Source organism: Corvus moneduloides, chromosome 1, assembly GCF_009650955.1.
Source record: "Corvus moneduloides isolate bCorMon1 chromosome 1, bCorMon1.pri, whole genome shotgun sequence".
Lineage (NCBI taxonomy): Eukaryota > Metazoa > Chordata > Aves > Passeriformes > Corvidae > Corvus > Corvus moneduloides.
The window spans coordinates 37996672-38022765 of NC_045476.1; the positions used below are offsets into that span (position 1 = coordinate 37996672).

General features: G+C 47.0%; 3 protein-coding genes and 2 non-coding genes across 10 annotated transcripts; 1 reads left to right on the forward strand and 4 right to left on the reverse strand.

Moving 5' to 3' along the window:
* Positions 1-920: 920 nt before the first annotated feature.
* Positions 921-5667, reverse strand: RPSA (ribosomal protein SA). Its single transcript, XM_032106195.1, has 7 exons — positions 5568-5667; positions 5156-5323; positions 4015-4133; positions 2542-2787; positions 1574-1702; positions 1160-1328; positions 921-1065 (listed from the first exon to the last, which is right to left on the reverse strand). Exons 1-7 carry the CDS (start codon positions 5635-5637, stop codon positions 971-973), a joined length of 996 nt encoding a protein of 331 aa, XP_031962086.1. The 5' UTR covers positions 5638-5667; the 3' UTR covers positions 921-970.
* LOC116436071 lies at positions 2213-2371 on the reverse strand. Its single transcript, XR_004236917.1, has one exon. It is a non-coding gene; the product is annotated as a small nucleolar RNA SNORA62/SNORA6 family (small nucleolar RNA).
* Positions 3297-3458, reverse strand: LOC116436078. Its single transcript, XR_004236921.1, has one exon. It is a non-coding gene; the product is annotated as a small nucleolar RNA SNORA62/SNORA6 family (small nucleolar RNA).
* Positions 5668-6067: 400 nt separating the features above from the next.
* SLC25A38 (solute carrier family 25 member 38) lies at positions 6068-19530 on the reverse strand. 5 transcript variants are annotated; one of them, XM_032106285.1, is made up of 7 exons: positions 19406-19530; positions 17347-17468; positions 16633-16717; positions 15947-16126; positions 15351-15519; positions 14568-14734; positions 6068-6315 (listed from the first exon to the last, which is right to left on the reverse strand). In XM_032106285.1, the coding sequence occupies exons 1-7, from the start codon at positions 19478-19480 to the stop codon at positions 6262-6264; spliced, it is 852 nt and encodes a 283-aa protein (XP_031962176.1). In that variant the 5' UTR covers positions 19481-19530; the 3' UTR covers positions 6068-6261. The 5 variants fall into 5 exon arrangements, with proteins under 5 accessions (XP_031962176.1, XP_031962158.1, XP_031962167.1 ...); XM_032106267.1 differs by lacking the exon at positions 6068-6315 and adding an exon at positions 9993-13705 and having other exon boundaries at positions 19406-19529; XM_032106276.1 differs by lacking the exons at positions 6068-6315; positions 19406-19530 and adding exons at positions 9993-13705; positions 18407-18472.
* A 1831-nt stretch (positions 19531-21361) lies between these two features.
* LOC116442773 (C-C chemokine receptor type 8-like) lies at positions 21362-25742 on the forward strand. 2 transcript variants are annotated; one of them, XM_032106217.1, is made up of 3 exons: positions 21362-21549; positions 22478-22546; positions 23457-25742. In XM_032106217.1, exons 2-3 carry the CDS (start codon positions 22493-22495, stop codon positions 24534-24536), a joined length of 1134 nt encoding a protein of 377 aa, XP_031962108.1. In that variant the 5' UTR covers positions 21362-21549; positions 22478-22492; the 3' UTR covers positions 24537-25742. The 2 variants fall into 2 exon arrangements, with proteins under 2 accessions (XP_031962108.1, XP_031962099.1); XM_032106208.1 differs by lacking the exon at positions 21362-21549 and adding an exon at positions 21970-22391.
* The last annotated feature ends 352 nt before the right edge of the window (positions 25743-26094 follow it).

Sequence of the window (26094 nt, forward strand, 5' to 3'; positions counted from 1 at the left end):
TCATTATCAACAAAATCTTTAGTCACCTTGCATGTAATAGGTAAAGACAAGAAGAAGAAAGATCAGTCTCCTTTGGACAGATACTGTGCAGTAATATGCATAACTTGCTTTAGGCTTTTTTTACTGCTAATATGCACTATTACAGCAAAATGAAATGAGCACATGTCAAGAGAAAAGATTCTTTTACAGGTTGATTGGCAGTGCTGAAGGTACAAAAAGGAGAATCTGCAACCACACAAATATGGAAAAAAGGATCCAATCTGAGCAATCTTCACCTCCAACAAACAAAACCTCATTTCTCATGGTGAAGGGTTTACCTTCCATTACTGCCAATAATCACAGCAATATAATCCTCAAGAATTGAAGCAGATGAATTAATATGGTGGTTTTTTTCTTGAAGATTCCTGCAGTACTTTTGAAGAAGTAATTGATAATACTGATGCTAAAGCTAGGACTCCAACAGAGGAGCAGCTGCCACTCAAGGGCTCTGTTCTCCACACTGTGCAGTCAGGCCACCTCCCACACCTGGTCACCAGAACACCCTGCAAAGGTGTGAAACCCCAAGGAGAATGACAAGAACAGCCCATTTGGGTGGGCCCAGTGGGGCTGCTAAAAAAAAAAAAAAATCAACCAAAAGCAAACTGCTTTGCTCCATGTCACCATCTCCTCTCTGGAGAGTACACACACTGCCAGCTCCTCACCTGGGCGGAGCCAGGGAAGCAGGGAAATGTGAAACCAGCCCCAGACACTGACACAGACAGGAGGGGCAGCCCAGTGAGCTGCTGCAGGCAGGGACAAAGCCCACAGCCCCCAGCTCCATTCAGCAGGGTGTAACAGACACCCTGCTCTTGGCTGAGGACTGTGCCCCATGCTACCCATGCACCACCAGCCAACAACTCTACAAACGCAGTACCAGCACAGCGTGTACTAAACCAGCCTTTATTTCTCTCACAGTACAGCAGGGCTGAAGTTAAGACCATTCTGTGGCAGTGCCAACCCACTCAGTAGCTTGGGCTGTGGGAGCTGCTGACCAGTCCTCGGTGGCAGGCTGGGCACTCCAGTCCTCTGCAATCACAAAGACAACAATACTTAGTGCTCCCCAGCTCCCTCCACCCACAATACCCCTCACTCCCTCCCACATACACCTCCCCAAACTGACCTGTAGGAAACTGCTGGATGGGCACAGACGGGACCTGCACTCCCTCAGACCAATCTGCAACCTCAGGCTGAGGAGGAGCAGTGAATTCAGGTGCTGGGGCCGTCCATTCAGTCTGGAATTCCTCCTTCGTCACTGCTTTCTCGGCAGCCGCCTGCTCCTCCTTTTCAATCTGCAATGCAAGAGCCCAGCCTGAGTCTCCCAGGAACACAACCCAGAACACAACCCTTACTATCAAATATCAGGCAACAGGCACCAACTTGCAGTACAATTAACCAGCCACCACATTAAAGTGTGAAATGCAATCATTATATTGGCAAAACTTGTCCTCGACAGCAGACACGCGGGACCACAGGATAGGAGCACAAGCAAAACATCTCAGAGAGAGAGACACACTTCCTGCCATGAGGCTCCTACCTCCTCGGGATCCCTGTAGAAGTACAAGTCAGGCATGACTTCCCAAGGGTGCTCACGGGAGATGGTGCCACGCATGCGCAGCACCTCCCGAGCCAGCATCCACCACATCAGACCCACTGAGTGGGCTCCCTGGAACAGAAAAAAGTAGCTAAGAGTTGCTGTAACTAAACTTTTGCAGAAAGAGCAAAAGACTCATTTGCACCCAATCCAAGGTTCTTGCTTGGTGAAGTACATTACTTGCCAATGCCAAACTTATGTACTTGGGCTCAAAAAAAGGGCAACTTTTCAAGTTCCCACTGGCATTTTCATAAGTCATGGCGCCATTACAACACGGCCTGAAGTAACTCTCCTGTTATGGAGTTTCATGTGGCTCACCACTCTCACGTGAATCTCATCCAAAAGACAGGGATAATGCTCACCACATACTCAAGAATGAAGAAATCGAAAACTTGACCAAATAAACAAAGCTTACACACATCCTCACGTGTGGCTTACACTAGTTTTGGTGACTGACATCTAGATAAAGATCAAAGATAGCTTCTCATCTTCCTAGACTTTACGTTTCAGGTGATTTCTGGCAAGGTAATGTTTCAGAGCAGTCTCTCCCTCAGCTCACTTTATCTTTCATGCTTATTCATGATCTGTGGCAAGAAGGACTATCAAACTCCACTCATTGGGCCACAAAGACCCTCATGGCGTCAGCGAAAAATCCTGCCAGGTTACTATAGCACACGTCCTACACTTGAGAGTTCCTTGGCCAGAAACCAGCCTCAGCTCCAAGCTCCAACTGTGTGCAGTTTATTTTCTCCTCCCCACCCGCCTGCCAGTTTGCAGGAGACATTAGTTAGCTCATCCCCCAAGGAAACTGGTGAGATACAAGCCAACCCTCCCTTGCAGAAAGTATCCATCTTGGAAGCCCAGGGCATGCTCTGGAGGAAGCTGCCTGGAATGCCAGAATGAAGTGTTACCTTGTTATTGCAGGGAATAGCGATATCCACGTAGCGCAGCGGGGAGTCGGTGTTGCACAGGGCGATGGTGGGGATGTTGACGTAGGACGCCTCTGTCAGCGGCTGGTGATCAGCCCGGGGATCTGTAACCACCAGGAGCCGTGGCTCACGGAAAGCCGCCTGGATCTGGTTTGTGAAGGTGCCAGGGGTGAAACGCCCGGCAATAGGAGTAGCCCCAGTGGCAGCAGCAAACTTCAGAACCGCACGCTGCAAAAGGGACATGGCAAAGGTGAAGCAGAAGAAGTGCATTTCAACCAAGCCAGAAAACTGCATTTCAACCAGGTCACTGTCAGTGAACATGCACGAAATTTAACTGAACTATTTGTGTCAATTCCTGTGAAATCAGGGCTCACCACCTCAGAAGGAGACCAAATAAAAATGTTACTGAAAAGAGCTACACCATGAGTTTAAAAGATCATATCCACCAGCAAAGCGGGAAGTCACGATATGGAAAAAGGCCTTCTCTTCCCCTAAAGTTATTGGCAAGCTCTACTTTAAACTCTCATAATCAGATCGTGAAAAGGGGAATAAAACAAAAAGCTTACGAAAAAAGCAAAGCACATTTTCTTCCACTATTTCTACATCCTTTCATTATCCAGGAACTTGAAGGAACTACAGGAAAAAACTCAGCAGTAAATACACACAAATTGTAGCTGTGTCCATTGAAATTGCAGTTGGCAGTTCTTATTCAATTACAACAGCTTTTAACTTCTCAGGCATGTGGCAGGGCCTACTATCAAACTCCAATCCTAGAGGGAGTCCCTCCCTCTCCTGGCGTTAGCGAAAACCCTGCCATCCTTTGCTGTCGCACACTTCCGACACTTGAGAGCTCATCGGCCAGAAACTGACCTCAGCATCAAGCTTTAATAGCGTGCACATCAAGCCCACGGGAAACCAAATTTCCTTTCAGAAACCCACCCCTGAATCTCCCTAAACATTTGTGGCCCCACCTGCAATTACCTAAAGAAACTAAGCTCAAAAACTCCAGTGACTAGCAAGATTTAAAGGTTATCACCTTCTACAACAGAATGTTTTTGCTAAAAATTTAGAGTTAAAATTACAAATATACCTTCCTCAGTAACAGAGAAAATTTCTTCTTTGACAACTTTTGTATCACGTGCTTACTGCCCCCAAAAATTCAGTGCCAATGACACACAGTATTTCAGGGAAGAAGGGGCCACCAGGGGACTGACTACTAGTATGACAGAAATCCAACAGGAAGAAGGATATGGAAGAAAAAGAAGTCCTCAAACACCCTGAAATGGGGAGTAGGTTTTAAGCTGCCAAGTGCAACACAAAAACCATGTTTACAGAAAGCATTCCTATAGTTAAAACTGGTGTTATTGCCTATTATCGCCAAGCTGTCACTGGCAGGCAACGATGCATGGCAGGGGAGTCCTGCTGCCAAGACTGCAGGCTTCCTGATGTCCATACCTGTCCAGTGTTCCTGGAAGAAATGACGCTCACATCAGCTGGGTTCTCAATGGCAACAATGGCACGAGCTGCCAGGAGCAGCTTTTCCCAGGTCCTTTTCAGATTGATGATGTAAATACCTGTTGGCAACAAAAGGCTTTAGAGGACCCACCAAATACAAGATGCTAAAACAGGATAGCACTCTTCTGCTATTAAACCTGTCACATGGCTGTGGTTACTCCAAAATTCATAGAATCATCATCAAAGTTGGAAGAGACCTTTAAGATCATCCCATCCAACCGCTCACCCAGCAGGGTCACTGTAACCACTAAACCATAACACCCAGAACCATATCCAGGTCCCTCTTAAAGGTGACTGGGCAACCTATTCCACTGTCTGATCACCCAAGCAGTGATTTTTTTTTTTTTTCTATTATCTAATCTGAAACTTCTTTGTCTCATCTTAAGGCCATTTCCTCAGGTCCTCTGACTGCTGGCAGGTAAAAGAGCCTGGCCCCTTCTTTCAGGAAGTTGTAGAGAACGATAAGGTCCCCTCTAAGCTTCTTCTTCCCAAGACTAAACAAAGCTCCTTCAGTCATTCCTCACGAGGTTTTCTAGACCTTTTAAAAGCTTTGCTGCCCTTCTCTGTACATGCTCCAGCACCTCAATGTCCCATATGAAATGACATTCTAGCCTCATTCTAGCTAGTGGAAAGCTACTCCAAGGAAAATTGTCCCCTTATGGTTTTAAGGTCACACATTCCAGCATCTGCCACCAAGAACCTACACCTGGTATGAGCTTTAACCTTTTTTTTTTAAAAAGAGGGCAGCTTAGATTGAAGACCAATGCAAACAAGGAGGAATCATTACTAAGATATTAAAACCATTTTGTTAATTTAGTCAAGAACTAGCAAAATTGCCCAAACCAGCTGTGAGTGATTTACCAAATTCCACAATCAAGATAGTCAAGAACTAGGAGAATTGTTCCAAAATCTGTATTTCATTCTACTTCTCTGAGTTAACACTGTTTGGTCATCAAAGGCATCTGCTCCTTTCAGGCCATGGAGAAGCCATGCTAAAGAGCACAAGCACTTTCCTGCTCCTCCCAGCTGTGCCCACAAGATCACAGCTGCCCAACCCGGGCCACCTCTCCCGCCTATTTACCATCGCTCTTCCTTTTGTAGATGTACTGCTCCATCTGGAAGTCGAGGTTGGTACCTCCCAGGTGGGTCCCGGCAGCGAGGAATTTGAGGACATCCTCCTCCTTCATCTGCAGGACATCGAGGCCTCCGGACATTGTGGGGTTTCCCTTTGGAAGCAACGACAGGGAACCTGCGGGCACAGGGACCCGGCTCAGCCCGGGGGGGACGCGCCACGAGGCCCAGCCGCCCCGGCCGCCATCTTGGGCCGCCTCCCGCGCTACACCCGGCAGGCCTCGGCCTTCCCCGCCGCCTGGCCAGGCCAGGCCCGGCCGCCGGCGGCGCAGCGGGGCGGGCAGAACCCGCCGGCGTTACCGCAGGGCCGGGAACGCTCCCCCGGCCATCCCCGCGCCCCCCGCCCGGCGGCCCCGACTCACGCTGACAACGCCGTGTGGAGGCCCGGGCGGCGCGGAGCCGAGAGGAAGCGCGGCCCCGCCCGACGCCCATATATAGCCTCGCCAGCCAATAGGCGCCTCCGGGGCGGGGCTGCGCTCCAGCGGCGCCTCCCCGCGCTCCCCGCGCCGAGCGCCAGCTCGGTGTGCCTGCCGCTTGTCGACACGGGTTCGGAAAGACATTTGTGGGAATTGTAGGATTTGCGGGATTACGAATACAGAGGAGGGCAACAGAGCTGGTGAAGGGTCTGGAGTGTAAGTTCTATGAGGAGCGGCTGAGGGAGCTGGGGGTGTTTGGCCTGGAAAGAGGAGGCTCGGGGCGGCCCTTATGGCTCTCTGCAACTGCCTGGAAGGAGGGGGTAGCCAGGTGGGGGTCGGCACCTTCTCCCAGGAAACCAGCAACAGGACAAGAGGACACAGCCTCAACTTACACCAGGGGAGGTTTAGGTTGGACATCAGGCGGAATTTCTTCCCAGAAGGGGTGATTAGACATTGGAATGGGCTGCCCAGAGAGGTGGTGGAGTCGCTGTCCCGGGAGGTGTTTAAGGAAAGACTGGACGATGCACTCAGTGTCGCGGTCCGGTTGACAGGGTGGTGTTTGGTGATGGCTTGGACTCCACGATCTCATTGGTCTTTTCCAAGCGAACTGATTCTGTGGTTCCGTCACTCTGGGGCTGCTTCAGAGCATCCTGTGGTTTGTGCTCCAAGCAACATCAAGGCTGGTTTTGAGGTCCTGAAGCAAAAAGAAAGCAAATATTTATTTTAAACATTTTACAATTCCATTTTCCTGCTGAAAGTGAAATATCTGTTCTCAGGGGGCTGATTAATTATTTGATGAATTATATCTAGCCTCTAAATTGCCTGCTGTGAGGGGGAAGCTTCTAAAGAGCTGTAGCATCCTTCCCTGCACCCACATTGCCCTTCCCTGCAGAGGCACTGCTCTGGCACCACGCGGGAGAGCTTGGGAAGTCAAGGCTGTCCCCTGTCCTTTGCAGAAATGACAATAAAACCAGCTGAAATTGGCACTAAACTTACACATCCTTGTTCTGCAGTAGACACTCTTGTGGTGCTTGCCCCTTTTTTTGTGCACGTTGTTTGGTTTGGGGTTTTTTGTTGTTGTTTGCTTTTAAGAAACAACAGAAAATGATGTGATTTAAGAATCTTCATCTTTCTCATCTTCCTTGTCCTATTCTGGAAGCAGACACAGGCCTGAGAATTGAATTTCTTGGAAAAAAAGAAAAGTAGTGATACTTACTTTACTATGCTTGCTATCATCAAGATCTGGATACATTTCTGGACAGATTTCTGAACTGTGCAAACACTATTGCCAGTGCCTTCTGCAAGTGATAATTCATCTTCACATCTTTCTAACAACAGTGCTCCTTTAGTTTTCTCTCCTCTATTTTAATCTCACATAAGCACAGCAGTGTGCTGCGCCTGGACTCTCCTGCAGCCCCTTTTCAATATCTGAGCCCTGAGTTACTCTGGGGGATGATTGCTTAAGCAGCAAGTTACAACAACATCTCATGTATGTCCTTTGTCTCCTGGTAAATGGCTCCCTATTCTTCTTTTCTGCATGCTCATTAGATGGTGTTAATTAGCAAGATTACCAGATCAGTGTAAGAGAGTAATTCAAACATTTGTCACATGGTGGTGACAAAGTAGGTAAAATGAAGCTCAGCAACAGGTTAGTGAGCTCTCAGCAAGAGCATGAACTATTACTGTCTGAGAGATTATAGACGTGTGGCACTTTGATAAGTGCACTGTGGACAGTGAGAGCTGACCTGATGGGAGTATGTACAGCCTAAGGAGATGGGAGCCATGTGAATATTAGCTTGGGAGGGAAGAGGAGGGGTGGTGGTGATGTTACTGCACTGTGTACAGTGGATTTAATCTGGAGAGCTCTTCTTCACAGTTGAAACCCAACTGTATTAAAAATGTATTTGAACATAATGATTGGAAATTAGGTAATGAATATTGCAGGAAATATGATGTTATCAAAAGAGTGCCACTGGTAAGCATTATAGACTCCTCTGGCATCTCTAATACTTAATTTATTTCTTATTGTTACTCTTTGGGCCCTCTCTGGTTGACCGTGAGGCCCAAAGCCCATGAGAGGGCTTGGAAAAGTTGTGATGAAGCTTGACAGTAAAGTATTTCTAATTATTTCCTTAAATTACCTGAAAGCTTGCTTTATTTTTTCTCTGTGGGCTGAGACAGTTCAAAATAACTCAGTTACTAATGGACATGTCCCTCAGGTGAAAGTGTATCTATCTTATCACATGTTTTAAACAAGGTTTCCCTGGTCTAAAGTTCACACTGAAATCTGTTACACAATTACATGCAGAGCTGCAGGCAGTCCCTGGGAACAGCCTTTCTCTGCAGCAAGCAAACCCAGGGAAAGGGGGTTTGAGCCACTGGTTCTCCTGCAGTGCCAAGGAGACTTGGGGCCCGCGGGTGCAGAGAGAAGCATCACGGAGCTACCACCAGTCTTTGGGTGGTGCATTGAGAACCTCGAGCAGGTGCCTGGGGTGGTCACAAAGCCCCAGAAAGAGCATCTCCCAGAGAGCCAGCCCAGGCTGCAGCAGAGAGCAGCAGCCCTTGCCAGAAGCCTCTGAGGAGGGGGCTGTACCAGGACCCCCAGTCCTGGGAGAGAGGGCTCTTCATACAGCTGCAGAGGAGGTTCTGTGCTGCCAGAACAGCTCCTGTGATTAAGAGGTTGAGTTGTGTGTCTGGGTAAGAGGCTCAGGCAGAAAGCTGTTTGGGCAGTATCTTCCCCACCAAACATGACAGTGGGTGTCACCCAAGAGATGGTGTGGCACCCCTGGAGGAGGCAAAGAAGAACTATGAAGATCAACCAACCTTCAGTGAAACTGCACTAATGTTACTGTGCTTCCCTGTAAATTCCATTTTGGCTTGTGTTTCAAGGGTTTGTTATTACTTCTTGCATGTTTTGGGAAAACATACTTTGGCAAATCTCTTCCCTTCTTATTTCTACTTCTACAAAGTTAGAATTGTCTAACACCTGTTACAAAACTTGCAGAGGTTTCTTTTTAACCTCTTACTGGGATTTTGTAATTTTTACTAAAACTCCTTAATGCATTATGATAAAAACTCCTAAAGCATTTTACAGTGGTAAAATCGCAAATTAAGAAACAGTGCAATGTGGAAAATCAGCTTGCTATTTTGAAACAAGCACCAAAGCCAGAAGGCAAAAGCATATTCAAGAGCTGCACATGGAGTTTGCAAAAGTACATATATATATATGTGTGTGTGTGTGTCTGTGTGGGATGAAGAATCTTTTCTGCTCAATTCTGGTGTCAGTGCTTATATACGGCACATAACTCATTAAAAATTTAAAAAGCAAGCAAGGTGTTTGCCCATTTTTAATGTGAAAGGGAGATCTGTATCTCAATGGTTTTCTTACAACCACAGTGCCTTTAAACTTTCAATTTTCCCCACGTTCTACCAGCCAGAAAGGTTAGGGAGCTTGTCTGCTATCTCTTCTCACAGCTGGGGCAGCTGTCAGCAGCATAGACAGCAGCACCCTCTACACAGGAGGTGGCTCTCCAGGGCAGCAGGAGAGCTCTGGGGAGCCCTGTCTGCAGGAGTAGGCACTACCCCAGGCCTAACTTGCTATCAGGAACCTGCACAAGCAATTCAGGTTCAGCTGGCACAAGGCTGCACCTCAGGATGGTCTGGTAGGTCTGTTATGCACAGATAACCCTCCATGAAAATTGCTCCGTGTGAGAATGTATCGCCTAAGCAAGAAAAGAGAAGAGGTTTGGGATCTTCACATCTGGAAGATGCACATTTCAGTATCAACAACAATGTTTTGCTTAGCACAGCCTGCCTGCTACTGAATCCCAGGACCATACTGTGACAGCAAGAGATCCCAGCAATCCAGCATCCCCTTGTATTATGCCTTGCAGGAGACTGTCTCCCAGGCACAATTTCTGGTCCCCTGCTGAGATCAGATTGCCTGAGTAGCAAAAACCTGATCAGCAGGAGACTAAAAACAGTCTCTCTGCAGAGAGCTTAAAACCCCACCGTCCTGAAGGCAGGTATTTCACCAGCTAGTACAGGGATTCAACTTCCATCTGTCTTTACACACAGCAGGCAGGCAGCAGAAGCTGTACAAAACATAACATTCCCCATTGCTGTGTGTTTTTTCCATTTAAGCTAAGTTGATTTAGGTTTTACTAGCATAACCTATGCATATTAAACACCACAGAAGAAGAGAATATTCCTTGCCTTTTTTGGACTCTGAATACATGCAACAGTCCTGTCCTCTTGGGAAACTCCTTTTGCCTTCTTAAGCCTCTATCCCATCCAATCCCTCATGCATTTGATTGGTTTGGGGCTTGTTTGTTTTCTTTTAAAGAAACACTGAAGAGATTACATCCTTCGTTTTGCAACCAGTTTTTAATAGAAACATATAATACATCTTCTCACATAAATATTTTATATAGACACATAAGCACTCACAATACTCAAAGCTATGCAATGTTCCGAAGCTCCAGTTCTCTTTAAAACTGTGAGGAAAAAAAACCCCAAACAAATCATCACACAGGAAGAATGGAAACATGAAGTTTCTAAAGCATGAATAATCAGACTGTTTCTCTTGTGTCCTTACAACTCACTTAAATACTGCCTGCCTCAACGTGCCAGCCAGCTGTGTTCTTAGCCACAGCTGCAGGGGCAAGCAGAGACCATGCACATTCCCCAACAGTGCATTGCCAGCAACAGAGATCAGTCCAAGAGGGATCCAGCTGTGATTCTGAAGTGCACAGAGGGATCACACCACTGTCCCTGGAATCCAACCTAAGATGGCTTTTGAAATTATTATCTGACAAGATTGTTAGTGTTGAATTGCTGGCATGATGGAGGTAGGTGATTAAGCATCTCTGTCCAGATCTTTTATTTGATTGACTTTACCTTTAGGCTGTACAGTGACCATTTGTTGTTAAGCAGAAGCATTAAAACTCAAGGAGAATACATCTAAACTTCAAGTCCACACACTTGACTGTCTTGACTTTCTATAGCTATCAAGGAGTAACTTCAATAAATTAATTCAGAAACAGAATGTTTTTGAAGAGGGGAAAAGGTGAAGGACTGTAAGGATCAGAGCTGAGAAACAGTCTTGTGCCTGACTATGTGATAAAGCTTTCAGAACAGAGTGAAGCAGAACTTCAGGCTTTCCCTTCCCCCATGTATGACACTGGACAAAAGACATAACAAAGAAAAACAAGTTTGCACCACAGAATTCATTCTCCCCATTCATAACTCACAGGTAGATAAGCTTCTGGATTTGCAGCACCAACGGTAGATGAAACACAGTGCAGTTTAGATTTTCGATATCTTAAACTCAGAGGAGCCCAGATTAATCCACAAGCCAAAAACCATATAGTTTTTCACTCTAGTCCAATAACAAAGAACCAAAGCAGAACGGAACAACTTTCCCAAAGAAAAAGCTAACACTGCTTTAGGCCTGATTGCAGATTTAAAACAAACAAACAAACAACCCACAGTAGGCTTTTAAACATTAGCACAGGGGAATAAATTCTCTACTTCTTCCTTTGTTACTTGACCAGGCAGGAGTACAGGGACATAAAAGCCACCAAAGTGTTCCTGAATTTCAGGTTTCTGATGAGGACCTTACTTAATTCCAGATTAGCTGTCATTCTTTACTTGCCTGCCTCATTTTTAAGAGCTTCTGTTTGCACAGGTTGCACATTGCTTTGCCATTGCTAAAACAGGAACAAAATACATGTAAAGCACTTTGCAGGTGACTCCACACACTGCCCTTCACGACCACAGCCCAGGACGATCAAGACATCCAAGTCACATGCCAGATTTAGAAAGCCCCAAATAAATTCAGGCTCCCACCACAATGTTGGTTTGATCCCATGCATAGGGGAATAAAGGACAAATGAGGTAACTCATCTAACTGCCACCTTATTCCACCAGGTCAGCAATCCTAGACTTGGTTCTCCCGCTCTCCGTGCCAGTAGTGCTCGGGATAACAAACAAGCAGGATGTGCAGTTACCACGGTTTCATGCACTCTCACAAGTTCAGGTCACTAAGGGTAGAAGGAACAGCAAAAGGAAGGAACAGGTACTCACATTTAGGATTTAGCAAATAATGTGCCACATGCCTGATTTGATGCAGTGCTCTACCGCTAACACATGTGCACATGGAACCCTCTACCACCATTCCTGGAGACTCCTGCACTGCAGAGCACCAGCCTCCCCTCACAGACGGGCTGAGTCTGAAAACAGGGAGCACTTTCCTAGCCTCCAGCCTGTCCTCTTACACTTCACTCAACTTTTACATCAGTCATCAAGCCTTCTTGGAGTTGAAATCTGGTAGAGAACACCTTAACAACCCACATCCCCTCTACTCTTATGCTTGGGAAGTTGCCAGGGCAGGCAGTGATTGTCCGAAATACACTCTAAAATTTATGAACAACAGGTAGGTAGCACTGTTTGTTCATACAGCTACAGTATCATGTCTTCATATTTAGAGACAAGTGCTCTGGTTCTAAAGTGAATTTCAATATCCCTAGATATTTAAGAAAATAAAAGCCAAAGCTAAGATTTCTGCAGGGCACACTACAGAACAGGATGCACACTTCCACACCAGCTTCATGGCTATGCTAACAGAGATGCAAGGGACCCAACCCACCACAGAGGCACAAGTGAAGAGGGGAGCAGGCTGTACCTAGCACATACTGTGAGGCCTGTGTAACACAGTAGGAAAGAGTAAGAAGGCACAGAGGATGAAAAGTGTGTATCTATCTCTAAGCCTAAACTCAGGGATACTCGAACATGGACTACCTGATAAGAGAAAAGCATCAGCCAGGAAAATGTGAAGGGTCTGTAAGAAAATTAAAGTTCCCCACCAAGCACCCATAGTGCTCAAACTTTGGAGAAAGCTTACAGAAATAACAACCTTTTCTTTCCACACCAAAACATACTCCACATGCAATCAGCAGCTGTTTTAAGAGAAATCTGAAGTGCCAGTATCTATACCTGTTTCCATTATACATTTATCCATTATGAGCCATGGCCCTAAAAGCTACATCTAAGGACCAGTTCACACTGAGGGTGTTGATCAGGGATTAATAAATAAGGAATAGGAGGGAAATAAGTCTCTATGACAACTGCATTAAAAAAAACCTAACAAAACCCACTTGAGTGTTCCTGCTATAGTATGACCAGCAGCAATTTTTTTTTCAGAGAACAAGGAGAACTTTGGTAGCAATCAATTTTAAAGTGCCTTATGCTTCTTAATTCCTGCACGAACCCTCCTGTAGAGGCAGAAAGACATTTCAAGAGTGCTAAGATGCTCAATCAAATAACACATAACACAGCAAGGACGTTTTAGTTACTCTCTCTGCAATCACACACGGTACAAAAGTGATGGCAGAAACCATGTTTCTAGTTTTTCTTCTGCACTTCACTCCTCTTTCATCCACTCTGGCAATATAAGCACTACAAGACACATCCAGTCTCCCACCAGGGCCTGGAGTGCTCCCCTGTGAGAACAAAGCATATGGGGAAGGAGGATCTATATCAGATGGTGGTCACTGTGGCCTTTCTGGCCACACCAGCAAGGAACAGGCTGGCAGGTTGTGCCATCACTGTTTTTTCCTCAAACACTTCTCCTCTAGCACTGTTTCATTGCATAAAAGTGGTGAGCACAGAGTTATTTTTAAAAGGGGCTTCTCAGCATAGTTACCAGGCTGTGAAAACCCTGCCATTTCCCATGGCAGTCTGCAAGTGCAGTCCTTCTGGAATGCATGGATCGAATAACGCAAAGATCCGATCCTTCCTTTCCTCCACTTGCCAAAAGGCCTAATCCCCTGTCTCAGAAGGGCTTTCTTCCTCCTGGCTGAGCAAGGCTTATTCCTCTGTGGAACTGGGAACTTCCCAGTGCCAGCTGATCACAGCAAGCGGGAGAAGGAGTGAAGCTGGTCCTTTCTCGTGCAGCTCAGTCAGGACTTCAAGCCCATTTTTTCCATCATCTGTTCATACACCGTCCATGCCATCGCTGCCATCAGAGTGCGCCTGAGGGCTCGGGGCACACCGCCTCGGAAAAAGCCAACCAGCCCGAAGTCCTGCATCAGGAGATAAACAGCAATTCATCAATCTGCCTATAAGGTTTTAATTTCTCTTTGTTTATTACATGGAAGAGCACAGGATGTACAGACCCACCTCAGTCTCTGAAAGACCTGGGCTTAAATAGCATTTAGTGTTCAGGAAGAATCTGTAGCACTGCACGATTGCAGGGCTACCCAAGAAAGCAGGAAGAGCAGTGAGTGGAAAAACGAAGGCCAGGATGGACACAATAGGTGAGGAAAGCCACACTCAAGTCCAACAAAGATAAGACAAAGGTGTAATCTTTTCCAGACACTTCAGGAAAATGACTAGTCTTTGAGCTTCATATTTACAAAAGTCTCTTAGCAATTCTGTAAAAACTGAGATTTCTAAGTACTGAAGTAAAAAAACATTCTGATTTGAGAAAAAAAAAAGATACATTAAAATGCATACACAAACAAACAGATTCCTGCTTAGGAATAGAGTTCAATAAGGAAAAAAAGTGAACCTGCCAAGGTCTGTCCTTCTGACACCAAGAAGGAAAAGGTGGGCTTTGAGTTCTTCTCCATCCCGTTTCTGGGATAAAGACCTGGACATTTATTTCTCTTCTGATGTCTAAAGAGCAAACAATTATTTTGTAGCAGATTTGGACCTGAAACCAGCATTTCACACTGCACATTATAGTCTTGGTCTACCACAGCACAACCCCCTTCATCATCTTGAAAATGCTGACACTGAATAGTCCAACTGCAAGAGCAGATGAAGCACTGACACTTGTTCACCTCCTTTAAAAAACAACTACTTCCCTAGCACAGCTGTGCTTTGAGCAAGGGGACCAGAATTGAGGGTGTGGTTGTGCATGTCAGAAGGGATTCACCTCACCTTGTAGATGAAGGCAATGGCCTGGCTTGTCCTGTGGTACTTCTGGGGTGACAGCTGCATGTGTGTTTTGATGACATCAGCAGGCTGCGTTGCCAGAGAGGCCAAGATTCCCGCAAAGATCCCACAGCCAAAATTCAGCAAGGGCACAAGCACTGGATCCAGCTGGTCTGCAACAGAGAAAAGGGAATGCACTCAGACACCATTCAGGCCAGGAACACTCATGCTGTGTGACAAAGTGAAAGCTATTGAATGATTAAATCAACATCAGAGTCTAAGAGAAGTTAAAATCTATGCAGCTAGAGAAACCTTTCAAGGGTAAAAGTGGCTACTAGTCAAAGGTTGGCATTATTAAAAAGCCTCACTTACTGGGGAAATGAGTTTGACAAAAAATCAGAAAAGAAAAAATTGTACAAATGTTGCCCCAGTGAGTCCTAATATCAGAAAAGCCCCAGTTTAGTGGAAACTGAGCAGTATGCAAGACAAACAGAAGCAGCAAGCAATGCTGAAGACACCCTGCCTCCAGTTGTTCACTTACCCACTTATGCATCAGTCCTCATAAGGACAATCAACCAATTTAGGGCCAGTCTCCATTTCTGCACTGACCTCAGCTACACGTCTACAGTTCTCCACAGGCAAATGTGAGTGTGTCACCTAAAGCCCTACAGGAGACTAATTTAACTGCTGAGGTGGAGGGCAGTAAACAGAGCATGCAGGCTGTCAGCTGCAGAGCAAGATCTGAGAAGAGGAACATTTTCCATTCCAGCCTCCAACATTCATGCTCACCCTGAGGTGTGAGGTTTTTGGTCTGTGTGTAGAACATCAGGTAGATGCCAGAGAAGGGCGCATCCCGCAGCAGCGTTGCCGTGAGCCCACTGAACATGCCACGAGCCCCTTCTGTCTGATAGATGTTCTTCAGGGCTCCATATACACTCCCGTAGCCAAATCTTCCACTCTGCAAGGGCAGACAAAGGTCAGTTATCCACATGTCCAGGAGCCCTACACACCTCCTGAGGATATAACATCCAAACAAATGGTAGTGTGAACTTAATGTGATGCCCAATGGCAACACAGAGGACAACCCAATGCAAAATTGGGTTTCACCTACCTCAGCCTTTAAAAGAATCCTTCAGGAAGGTAACATATGAAAGATGCTACACAAACATTGTATACAACTGAAACTTACAAATCTCAGGGCGAATCCTATCTCATCTTCTTGACTAAATATCATTTCCTGCAGAATATGTGAACTGAGATGAAATCAGGACTACATCCCTGTCTGTATACAAGTGGTAGCAACCTTCTCCAGGCAAAAGGATTTATTTTGCATCACAAGGAAGGTGTGTGACACCATTAACAGGGGACTAATTGGAAAGTCATACCTCATATCGGGTCTTCACTACAGTCACCGGCAACATGCAAATCCCAGAAACGGCACGAGCGGTGGCACCCAGAAAGACAGACTCCAGGGCTGTGGGTGAACGGTCCACAAGAAACTTTTGCTTCATCATGTACAAAGTGCTGAAGTAAATCCCAACCCCAGGAATACATCTTGCAAAGGACTTCAGGAGAAACAGAAGCAGATGAAGAAAGAAAAAGTTTACATAAGACAAAATATACTACAGAACATTTCTGAGACTGTTAAACTTGACAGGAAGCTTTGTAGAAGACAAAAATATCACTAAAGCTAACATGCCGAAGAAAGAAAATAAGGTAGAAATCATTTATGACACTGACAGATAAATGACTCAAATGATGTCAGGATTTAATGCATTCCTCAATTGCAGTTTTTTAGGAACAAGATATTCCAAACCAAAATGAAGTTCATGCAGTTGCCACCCCACATTTGCAAAAGTATTCAAGTGTTCAGCTGCTTAGGACTGCCATAACCAAATCAGTAAAATTCACAACATTAACTCCTTAAAATAGGATGTAATCTAAATCATGTGGTTTCATTCATAATTGTACAAGAATTGGCTATTTAAATTCAGGCACACATAATTAACAATAAACACTAAGTTTATTTATCTACTTATTTTTAGAAGTCAGCATTAAAACAGCCACTTACTGGAGAGACACCTTTCCAGAGCCCCAGAATACTCTCAGTACGAACAACCCTAAAGAGCAGCGTTACCATCCCAGCACGACCAGACCTGAAAGAAAGACAAGACAGGAACTGCAGAAATTATCTTCTTCTGCTCCTTGGCAGATGAACTCCACAGCCACCCCTTTCATTCATAACTCTGTGCATTGACCCAGCACCTCCAAGGTGCTCTTTCTCATCTCAGTCTGCTTTTCTTGGTCACTCTTGCCAGCGCTCCTCCATCACCTTCTTTTTCTCACAACTTGTAACACATTAGAGCCCTCTCCCATGAACATTTTTAGTTGCTCATTCCCTTTGTTAGAAGCAGCAGATTGTAGGTTGAATACACCAAGCTGCATGCATGAAAAATTATCTGACAACCATACAGGATTTTTTTCAGGCAGACGATACCCCATGAAACTGCACAGTAGCCACTCCAGCAAACACCAGTCCACCAGAGGAGGACAAATGTTGAGGTTACAAGTTATTCCAGTAGCATTCACAGCCACAGACATTTTCTCTTTTCTGGAGCAAAATATCAATCCTTCTCCATGATATAAAAACATAATTCCTCTTTTAGAAAGACTGATTTCCCAAATTACAGCTCTGAACTCCAAGCCCCAGCCAGCAAATAAGGCAGAAGCCCAAATGGTAGAGCACCTCCAGGCCCCCCCCACACACACATCCCTGCCCTCTCACCCATTCACAGCAGGCTGCAGAGTTTGCAGGCGTGTTTTCAGCAGGTCAAGGGGTTGGAAGAGGAGCGTGGAACAAATGCCACTGATGGAGCCGCACACAAAGGCCTTTAGAACTGGATGCATCTGGAAGAGGAAGAATAGGACTTTAAATGGCCATTTAATTAAGAATGGCACAAGAGGAAATATTTCAGCTGATATATCATGCTATAGGAAACGGAGGTGAGCTGACCCCAGATGCTAAGGACAGCTGCTTAGAGCACAGGAAGCTTTTCCAGACCTTCTCTGAGACTGATCAAGTTTTATTTGTGGTTTTTGGTCCCTCCGCTTTTTCTGGGAGATTGTTCCAGAATCTCCTTGAAATTTGGTGGTTGGAAACAGTTTTCTGAACATCAAATGTACTAGCAGCCATTTGGTTACCCTTTGCGATGGCAAAGGCAATAGGTAGCCCCTTCCCATCACCTACCTGTACCTTTTCCCCAGTCCCATTCACCTCTGCTGGCAGCACCTCCCACCCTGCACACGAAGGTCTCCCCACTGCCACGGGCACTGCCAGGGAAAGCTGCCCCGACCCAAACCGGCCCAAGCGCACCCACAGCACGGCACGGCCTGCTCAGCTGAGGCTGCCTTTCCTATTCACAGCGGCTGCCGCCGCCGGGCACTTCTCCGGAAATAATAAGGCAGGAGGCACAAAGCCCATGGCAGACTTTTTGGTGTTTCGAGAGGTTTATCTTTATTATTACAAACAGATAACGGTGTTTGCTAACGGAGAACAAGTTTCTGTGCCCCTCGGCGCAGCAGAATCACGACAGATTAGAAAGCACAGACAGATTAGAAGCCTGCGGGACACACTCCAAGCCAGCAATGGTCCCCCCGAGCTCCGCCCGGACCCACCGTCGTCCCCCCCGTCTCCCCCGCTGCCCCGAGGCCGCGGAACACGACGCAGCAGTGTAAGAGGCGCAGCGAGTCCCCCTCGCCTCCCACCGGGGCGCTGCCCCCGGGCTCCCCTCGGCAGAGCGAGCGAGGAGGGCCCGGCGCAGCGGCCCGGTGCGGCGCGGCCGTACCTCCGCCTCTCGGCCCGGCATCCCAGCGCCCCCGCAGCCCCAGAGCGCGGCGGGCGGCGGCGAGGCCCAGCCCCGAGCCGGCCCCGCTCCGGAGCACCGCCCGCCCCGCCCGGCGCATGCGGCCGCTCGTAACCCTTTGCCCGCCGCGGCCTTGCTGTGCCGCGGCAGCCCGGCGCGGTGCCGGGGCGAGCGGCGGCCGCCCGCCCCCAGCCGGCTCCCCTCCAGCCGCCTCTGCCCCCGCATCGCGTGTTTGCCACGGCTTTTCGCCGTTCTACGTGGAATCGTAGAATGTTAAGGCGTTGAAATGGACCTTTAACGTTCAACTAGGTCCAACCCCGCTCCTACGGGCAGGGTCACCTCTCGCTAGACCACATTGCTCAAGGCTCCACCCAGTGTAGCTCTGAACACTGCCACGGATGGGGCATCCACAGCTTCACTGGACAGCCTGTTCCAGTGTCTCACCACCCTCGCAGAAAAAAAAATCTTCCTAATATCTAACCTAAATTTCCTCTCTTTCAATTTATGCCTATTACTCCCTGTCCTATCAGTGCAGTTCGTGATGAAGAGTCCCTCTCCGGCTTCCCTGTACGCCCCCTCCAGATACTGGAAGGCTGCTATGAGATGTCCCCACAACCTTCTCTTCTCCAGGCTGAAGAACCCCAATGCTCTCAGCCTGTCTTCATAGGGCAGGTGCTCCAGTCCTCTGATCAACTTTGTGGCCTCATCTGAACTTGCCCCAACAGTTCCGTGTCCTGAAGTTGGGGGCGCCAGAATTGTACTCATTTCCAGCAACTGTACTCTATATTCCTGTGCTTTATGCTGTATCCAGCAACTGAGCCCCAGTGCTCTCTGTCAGACATGAGCAGTGGGAAGGCTCGGTTCATAACTGACAGCTTTCATGTCTTCCCTCAGTTCACACCTCCCACTTCCCCACAAAACCAGCTTCTTATGGACACCGTGCTGTTCAGAAACTTGAGATGCTCACTGACACCTCCTTACCGCCATCGCTAGTGTTTCCACTTGCTCATCCACATCCTGGGCCCAGAGCAGAGGAAGGCTGGCTTTCCAGAGCATTGAAGACGGGAGGCGCCAAAATGAAGCGTTTCAGTATTAGACCTGTGCCAGCCCTGAGACTGTGGCTTCACTGTGCCTGCAGAGCCAGACACTGCTTATCGACAACAAAACCGGCCGGAGGACCTGGGAGGAGCATGCGATGGTTTTGGCAAGCTGCTTTTCTAAGAATTTGCCTACTTGCCATGCCCTGGCCACGTAAGGAATGACACGTCCAGAACGTCATGCTCCAGCTGTTCCTAGAAGGAAAACCCTGTGTGCAGCAGTAGCCATTATGCACAAACCACTTCCTCTCCTGTGCTTGCTTTGCCTTGTGGCAGTCCCTGAAGAAAGAGAGAATTTTCTTCTCTGGGAAAATGTAACACACAGGCTAGCAAAAGCACTTCATTACAGACTCCCTCTTCCCTTTGGTAAGTCCTCTCTTGTTACACGGTTCGCTCCTCATGTGAGTGACTGCCTTTTATTTCATTAACTGACTTTGCCTGCTAGCTCATGGAAAAGAGGATCAGCTCGTCCCCTTCCCTGCTGGTGCTTTTTTCCCTGCCTCACATCTTGCTCCACTGTGGACCAACACAGGGACAGCACGCATCGTCACAGATGGCACAGGGATCTCTGCTCCATTGCCTGGAGCCCCTCCTTCCCCTCCATCCTGCACTGACTGTGCAGGGCGTTTCTCTCACATATTCTCACTCTCTCACAGCTGTTGTTGCGCAGTGTTTCTGAATCACAGAGGCACTACCAATGGGCTCAGCTTTGGCCAGTGGCAGGGCCATCTAGGAGTCAGCTGGAACTGGCTACCACCACCAACAGGGGCAGATTCTGGCATCTTCTCACATAAGACAGCCCTGCAGTCCCCTTGCTACCAAAACCTTGCCATGTACACCTAATGCATCATCATCTGTTATACAATTGATTATATAAGGAAGCTGTCTGGGATATATATGTCATTTTGAAAAAGCCCCCTTGGCTGTTTCTTTTGGCGTGTTTCTGGTTGTACTGGATGGGACTGGATAAGTAGGTTGTTTAGAGGAGTAAGCTTAACCCTAGTAAGGCTGACAGACTCAAGTGGTGCATTTGAAATATTTCTGTATGGAGCTGCGGGTGGTGTAGCTGGATCCTCTCCCTCCGTGCCTTTGGGTAGAGCAATAATAGACTCTTTTCTTGTTTTCTGAAGCAAAATATGGACTGCAGTGATATTGGCCAAATGGCATGCATCCCAAGAAAGAGCTCATCCAGCATGAAACCCTGTCAGCAACACCAGTCTCCAGGCCCTTATCTTGCTGTGGAAGCGTTTTCTCCCTTAAATAAGCCTCGTGATGAATGAGGAGGTGAAACAGCACCTCTGATCACACACATCTCTGCAGGGATCTGCCGCCCTTCTGCAGGAATGCCCAGCAGAGGGAGCCGCGTCCCATCGTGTCGCTGTCCTGGAGGAATGTTATTTTGCTCTGACAGCCTGTCATTTCTATTTAGGAGATGAGAGATTAGAGGCACAGAACTGCCAAATTCCCATTTGGTAGACACATCTTTTTCCACATTGAATAATTCCTGGTTGTATTCTTTGCCACTTTAACAGAGTTGTGAGTGCATTTAAAACCTGCATAAGGGCAGGGGAGATCCCACTTCAACACTACCAGCAACTGCCAGTAACACTGCCTGTGACAAAAGAGTTTGTTTCTGCTTTTAATTCCTAGTTTCAGGTATTGTAAGAGTTAATACCCAGCAGAGCTTGGCTGTCATGGCTTGACTCACACATAAAACTTTGACCTAATGTCACACTGCCCACTGCAGCCAAGGAAAGTCATCCACTGCCACACATGCAGTAGTTGCAGATTTTCTTGGTTCACAGATATATGTCCCTCTGCCTTTGGAGCGATGATGTGTGAAGGTGGACATCCAAAGGGTTTGAGAAAGACAACAGACCATTCCACATTGGGATCTCCAGCAGCACATCTACGGACTGATGCCCAGTGAGGTGCTGTTTGCTCAAAAACGAACAAAAAGGCGATGTGACTTGCCTGAACTTCAGTAATGGCACCAAGCTCTAGTGAGGAGCAGCAGTATTTAAGGAGGTAACACACACTTCAAATGTTGCCTGTTGCTCAGTAGTGCTGCTCTTTCCTGTGTATCTTGTGTTGTGGGGAAGATCGGAGACAGCTGTGGGATGGAAGCTGTGTTAGGTCTGGATGAAGTCACAGTAGGTATGTGGCAGAATTGGTGGGAATTCAGTGCTATTCAGGGCTTTATTTCAGTGTTAGTCTGTGAGAGCATCCTGCAGTGTGAGCAGTCTGGGAAGAAAAGTTCAAATGTACTTGGCAGTGTTAGGATCACAGTTGGACTCAATGATCTTAAACGCCTTTTCCAACCTAAATGGCTATGATTCTATGATAACTTCCCTTAGGTATTCCTGTCTGTGCTGGGTGGGTGTGGGGGGAAGGTGCCTTCCAAGGAAAATGAAATGTTAAAGCAAACATGGTGCCCTTTGCCATTGCTGGCTATTAGCAGCATTGGACCATTCCCCTCAGCCATCTTCACCAGAAGTCCTTGGAGCAGAGCAGAGACAGCACTACTTTCTCTCTCCTAGACACAGGAAGTGCAGAGCAGGGACAACACGTGGGACAGGGCATGGAGGTGGGAGAGGTAGGAGACAGGAACACTTCAAAGACGTGGAGGAAGTTGCAGATCTCTTCCACTGAAGAATGTAAGTGCTAAAAATGAAAACCTTCTGATCATATAGAAGATAAGGCTGACATTTCCGTTCTGTAGGTGTTAAGTGCAGAGGCTGAACTCACTGGCTTGGGGTTTCACGCATCTTTAATGTAGTACAGGTCATACAGAGGAAAAGCTGTTTTAGGACTGTGCACTGCCACAGTGAGGACCTTGCCTGTGACTTGGCATTGCAGCATAAGCTGAGGTAAATATTGCCGGCCTATATATGCAAAGGTACGCCTGCTTCTTAAAAATACATGATATAAACACAGTTTTTTTGCACTCTTTCAGACACAGTGTTGGATTATGGAGCAGAATTTGACATACCTGCTGGGCAGTGGTGGCTCTGAAGACATGTTGGTGAGTCACTCCCTGCCAGGTTGCTCTCCTGCAAGCTGAGGACAGTAGCACATCTTAGGGGTCCAGTTTTTCCTATGGCGACCCAGTACTGGGGGAGATGATGGGGGTTTAGAAGAAATCAGTGTGATTGTTGTTCCCTGGGAAGAAACCAAAACACAGGGCAAAAATACCTTTAGCTGATGAGACTGTGCTTGTGGAAGAAGACTGCCCTTGAGGGCACAGGTAGTGCTAGGAGTGTCCTATGGAGGACATCCTGACTGGGATGCTGCTATCCATCTTCTTTAATTGTTTGCTGTCACAGGTACTGCCCAGGGATGTGGTGGTTGCTGCTGGGGGGTGGGCGAGCTGCAGGGAGCTGGTGAGCAGGAAGGGGGCATGTCGCTGCTGCTGGCGCATCCCATTTCTGGCACTCAGACTCCTAACTGGAAAAAAAGCTTTTAGGAGATGAGCGTTAGCATGTCAGTTTCTCCCTGGGCCCTGCTCCCTTTTTCCTTTCAGAAGGAAACATAAAATAGGACCCCTAAACCCACATCAGGGGCTCTCGGCCTCCTGGCCATTCCCATGTTGCTGCTGTTTTGAGGATGCTTCCTGTCTCTGGCCCCAGTACCCCACCTGGACTCGGCCATGGGCCATGGCCTCACATGGAGCCAGCGGGAGGATGCTGGTAACCTCTACCACCACAGCTGCATTTTCCTTGATCTCCTCTGCCCCTCGGATGCAAGGATCTCATCCTGGGTCTTGCAAGGGATGGCCAGTCACTCGTGTTCCTTCCTCATTTGCATTCTGTACCACAGCTCTGGCACATGTTTTTTGTCCTCATGCAGCTGGTGTGTGCTGACTCGTGCCTGGTATATTTACTAAGAAAGTAACGTGCAATTTGGGTCATATGAATTTCATTATCCTTGAACAGGTGAGTTACACATCACCAACACCTAACTCCTCTGCAGCCTATGAATATGCCTTCGACTACTCAGAACTACACATCATCTGTCATCCTGAAAGTGTTCCAGCATTTGCATCTACCTTATTTCCAGTGCTGTACTCCCTACTGTTTGTGACAGGCTTGATGGGAAATGCTTTGGTTGTTTGGATTCTGACAGTCTGCATGAAAATCAAGACCATGACTGACGTATATCTGCTGAATCTGACAGTCTCCGACCTCCTCTTGGTATTGTCCCTGCCTTTCTTGGTTCAGTACTCCATCATGAGCCAGTGGATTTTTGGAAATGCACTGTGTAAAATCATCAGCTCAATTTACTTCATTGGTTTCTACAGCAATGTCTTCTTCATAACCATCATGAGCATCGACAGGTACTTGGCCATAGTCCACTCTCTCCATGTTCAAGGGATTCGGACAACTGCCCTTGGAGTTATCACCAGTCTGGCCGTTTGGGCAGTTGCCATTTTAGCATCAATGACAGACTTAATATTTTTCAAGGAAGTGAATGACAATAACCAGATTAAGTGCCTCCGTCACTACCCTGATGGCAACAATGCCTGGAAGACTTTCAGTAATTTTGAAGTCAACATCCTGGGGTGGCTAATCCCTGTTGGTGTCCTCATTTTCTGCTACCACAGCATCTTGAAATACCTGCAGAAGTGCCATACCAAGAGCAAGTACAAAGCAATAAAACTGGTTTTTATTGTTGTCATTGTGTTCTTCCTCTCCTGGACCCCCGTCAACATTGTACTTTTTTTGGACTCTCTGAGGAACATGTCCATCATCAACGACTGCCAGACAGGCCAAAGGCTAGACCTAGCCATGGAGCTGACTGAGGCACTCTCCTTGGTCCATTGCTGCCTCAACCCAGTCATCTACGCTTTTGTGGGTGAGAAGTTCAAGAAGCATCTCCGTGAAGCTTTCAAGAAATCTGCATGTTTTCTGTCGAACTGCAAAGACTACAGGGCTTTCAGTGGGCACAGCCTGGACAGGCACTCCTCTCTGCACACAAAGTCCTCACAGTTGTCTTCTGTTGGTACTGTCTTGTAGAACTACAAGTCCAAAACTATCCTCCTGGACAGGTGACCTAAAGTTGAGAAATCCTCATCTGGGCATCCACAGCCATGGACTGTTTGAACAACATTTTTGGACATGAAAAGTGGAAGCAGCTGCTTGATTTTGCTTTTATCATGGTTGCTTTTGGTGTACTCACTATTTAGAGTCTTTTGTTAGCACCATCCTCCCTTTCCCTCAGCACATCCTGCCTTGCTTGCTTTGTGAAATTACCAGCAGACTCCCACACTGCCTGAGCAGCATGGAGAGGTACCTTAGAAACATACCTTCCCCCCTTCAGACCCAGTACTGAAAAGAACCGTTTATGTTTCCAAACCCTGGACACTTGGCCACTCCTTCCCTCACCTCAGCAGAGTGTGTTGGCTTTGTGAGCAGGGATAGGACTCGCTGTAGGAGTGGCAACCTGCACTTTGGAGGGAAATGGTGCCCAAGTTTAAGATGTCATACCAGGGCCTGGCTCCCAGTTGACAGATCTGAACAACACTTCCAGCCCCAAAAGTGCTTAGTGAGTGAGTAACTGGATAAGTAACCAAGAAATAAGTGCTGTCCATGTGTTTTGGTGAAAGCAACGTGGATTAATATCTAGGTATGGTCCTGATTCCCTGTCTGCTACCAGGGCCTGCAGCTTCTTGGCTGGAAGGGTTTGAAGCTGTAGCTTAGAAATGATGCTGTGGGTGTCAAGGAAAAACACCTGCAGGAATGAATGAGTGCTGTAGGAATGGATGGAGAAATTGTTACCAGGAAAAAGGCTGAAGAGTGGAAAAAACAGTGGGTGTGAGCTGTCACACGTCCCCATGAGGGGACTTTTCGAACATTTTTGAACTCTTTGAACTGGCAACTGGTGTGCCAGTGTGGTCACTGCTCTTGAGCAGATGACTGGGGTTGACATTACAGTTATTGTTCCAACTTGGAATGACTGATTTTATATATGTGAATGGCTACCCATTCGTATAGATATATCTCTATGTATTATATATAGAGAGGTATGTACATATACAGGCATATCTACACTTGCATATGTGTGTATGTATACACAAATACACACACATATACCCATTTATATACATATATACACTTTTATGTGTACAAATGTTGTTAGATAAATGCAATGAAGCTTTTCGTTCTGTTCTATCTGTCCCTACAAGATATCATCGTATTTTAAGTTTTATAATAAAGATGCTGTGTGCAGTGTAATTGCACAATCTTTACACTTGAGAAACCTGTTTCATCATTATTTGTGTCAGCATCTGCATTTTATTCTGTCCTGGGCAGATCTATGAAGCTGATAATCCCTCCAGCTGCCTCTTCCCTGCCTCCTCTTCAGTTCAGCTGCTGCCTGGGTCCCAGCAGCAGGGTCACAACCTGGCACAGCAGTACAGTTTCTACCTTTCAGGTGTCTTATTGCCAGCCAGGCTTTTTTTGGATATGCAAACCCTCAGGTGCTCTAGAAGGGGATTCACAAAAATTCAGGACAAAGCCAAAGGGTGGTGGGCAAGAGGATGGCACCAACTCTCTCCCCTGCAGATTCACAGCA

Coding starts and splice junctions, on each gene's coding strand:
- LOC116442773 (XM_032106217.1), top strand. CDS start 22,493: ATGGAGCAGAATTTGACATACCTGCTGGGCAGTGGTGGCTCTGAAGAC. Junction 22,547..23,456: donor GTGGCTCTGAAGACATGTTG/GTGAGTCACTCC, acceptor ATCCTTGAACAG/GTGAGTTACACATCACCAAC.
- RPSA (XM_032106195.1), bottom strand. CDS start 5,637: ATGGGCGTCGGGCGGGGCCGCGCTTCCTCTCGGCTCCGCGCCGCCCGG. Junction 4,134..5,155: donor CTACAAAAGGAAGAGCGATG/GTAAATAGGCGG, acceptor TGTTGCCAACAG/GTATTTACATCATCAATCTG. Junction 2,788..4,014: donor CTTCCAGGAACACTGGACAG/GTATGGACATCA, acceptor TCCCTTTTGCAG/CGTGCGGTTCTGAAGTTTGC.
- SLC25A38 (XM_032106267.1), bottom strand. CDS start 19,480: ATGCTCTGGAAAGCCAGCCTTCCTCTGCTCTGGGCCCAGGATGTGGAT. Junction 16,127..16,632: donor TCTGGAAAGGTGTCTCTCCA/GTAAGTGGCTGT, acceptor TTTCTCCTGAAG/TCCTTTGCAAGATGTATTCC. Junction 14,735..15,350: donor CAAAAACCTCACACCTCAGG/GTGAGCATGAAT, acceptor TCTCTGTTGCAG/ACCAGCTGGATCCAGTGCTT.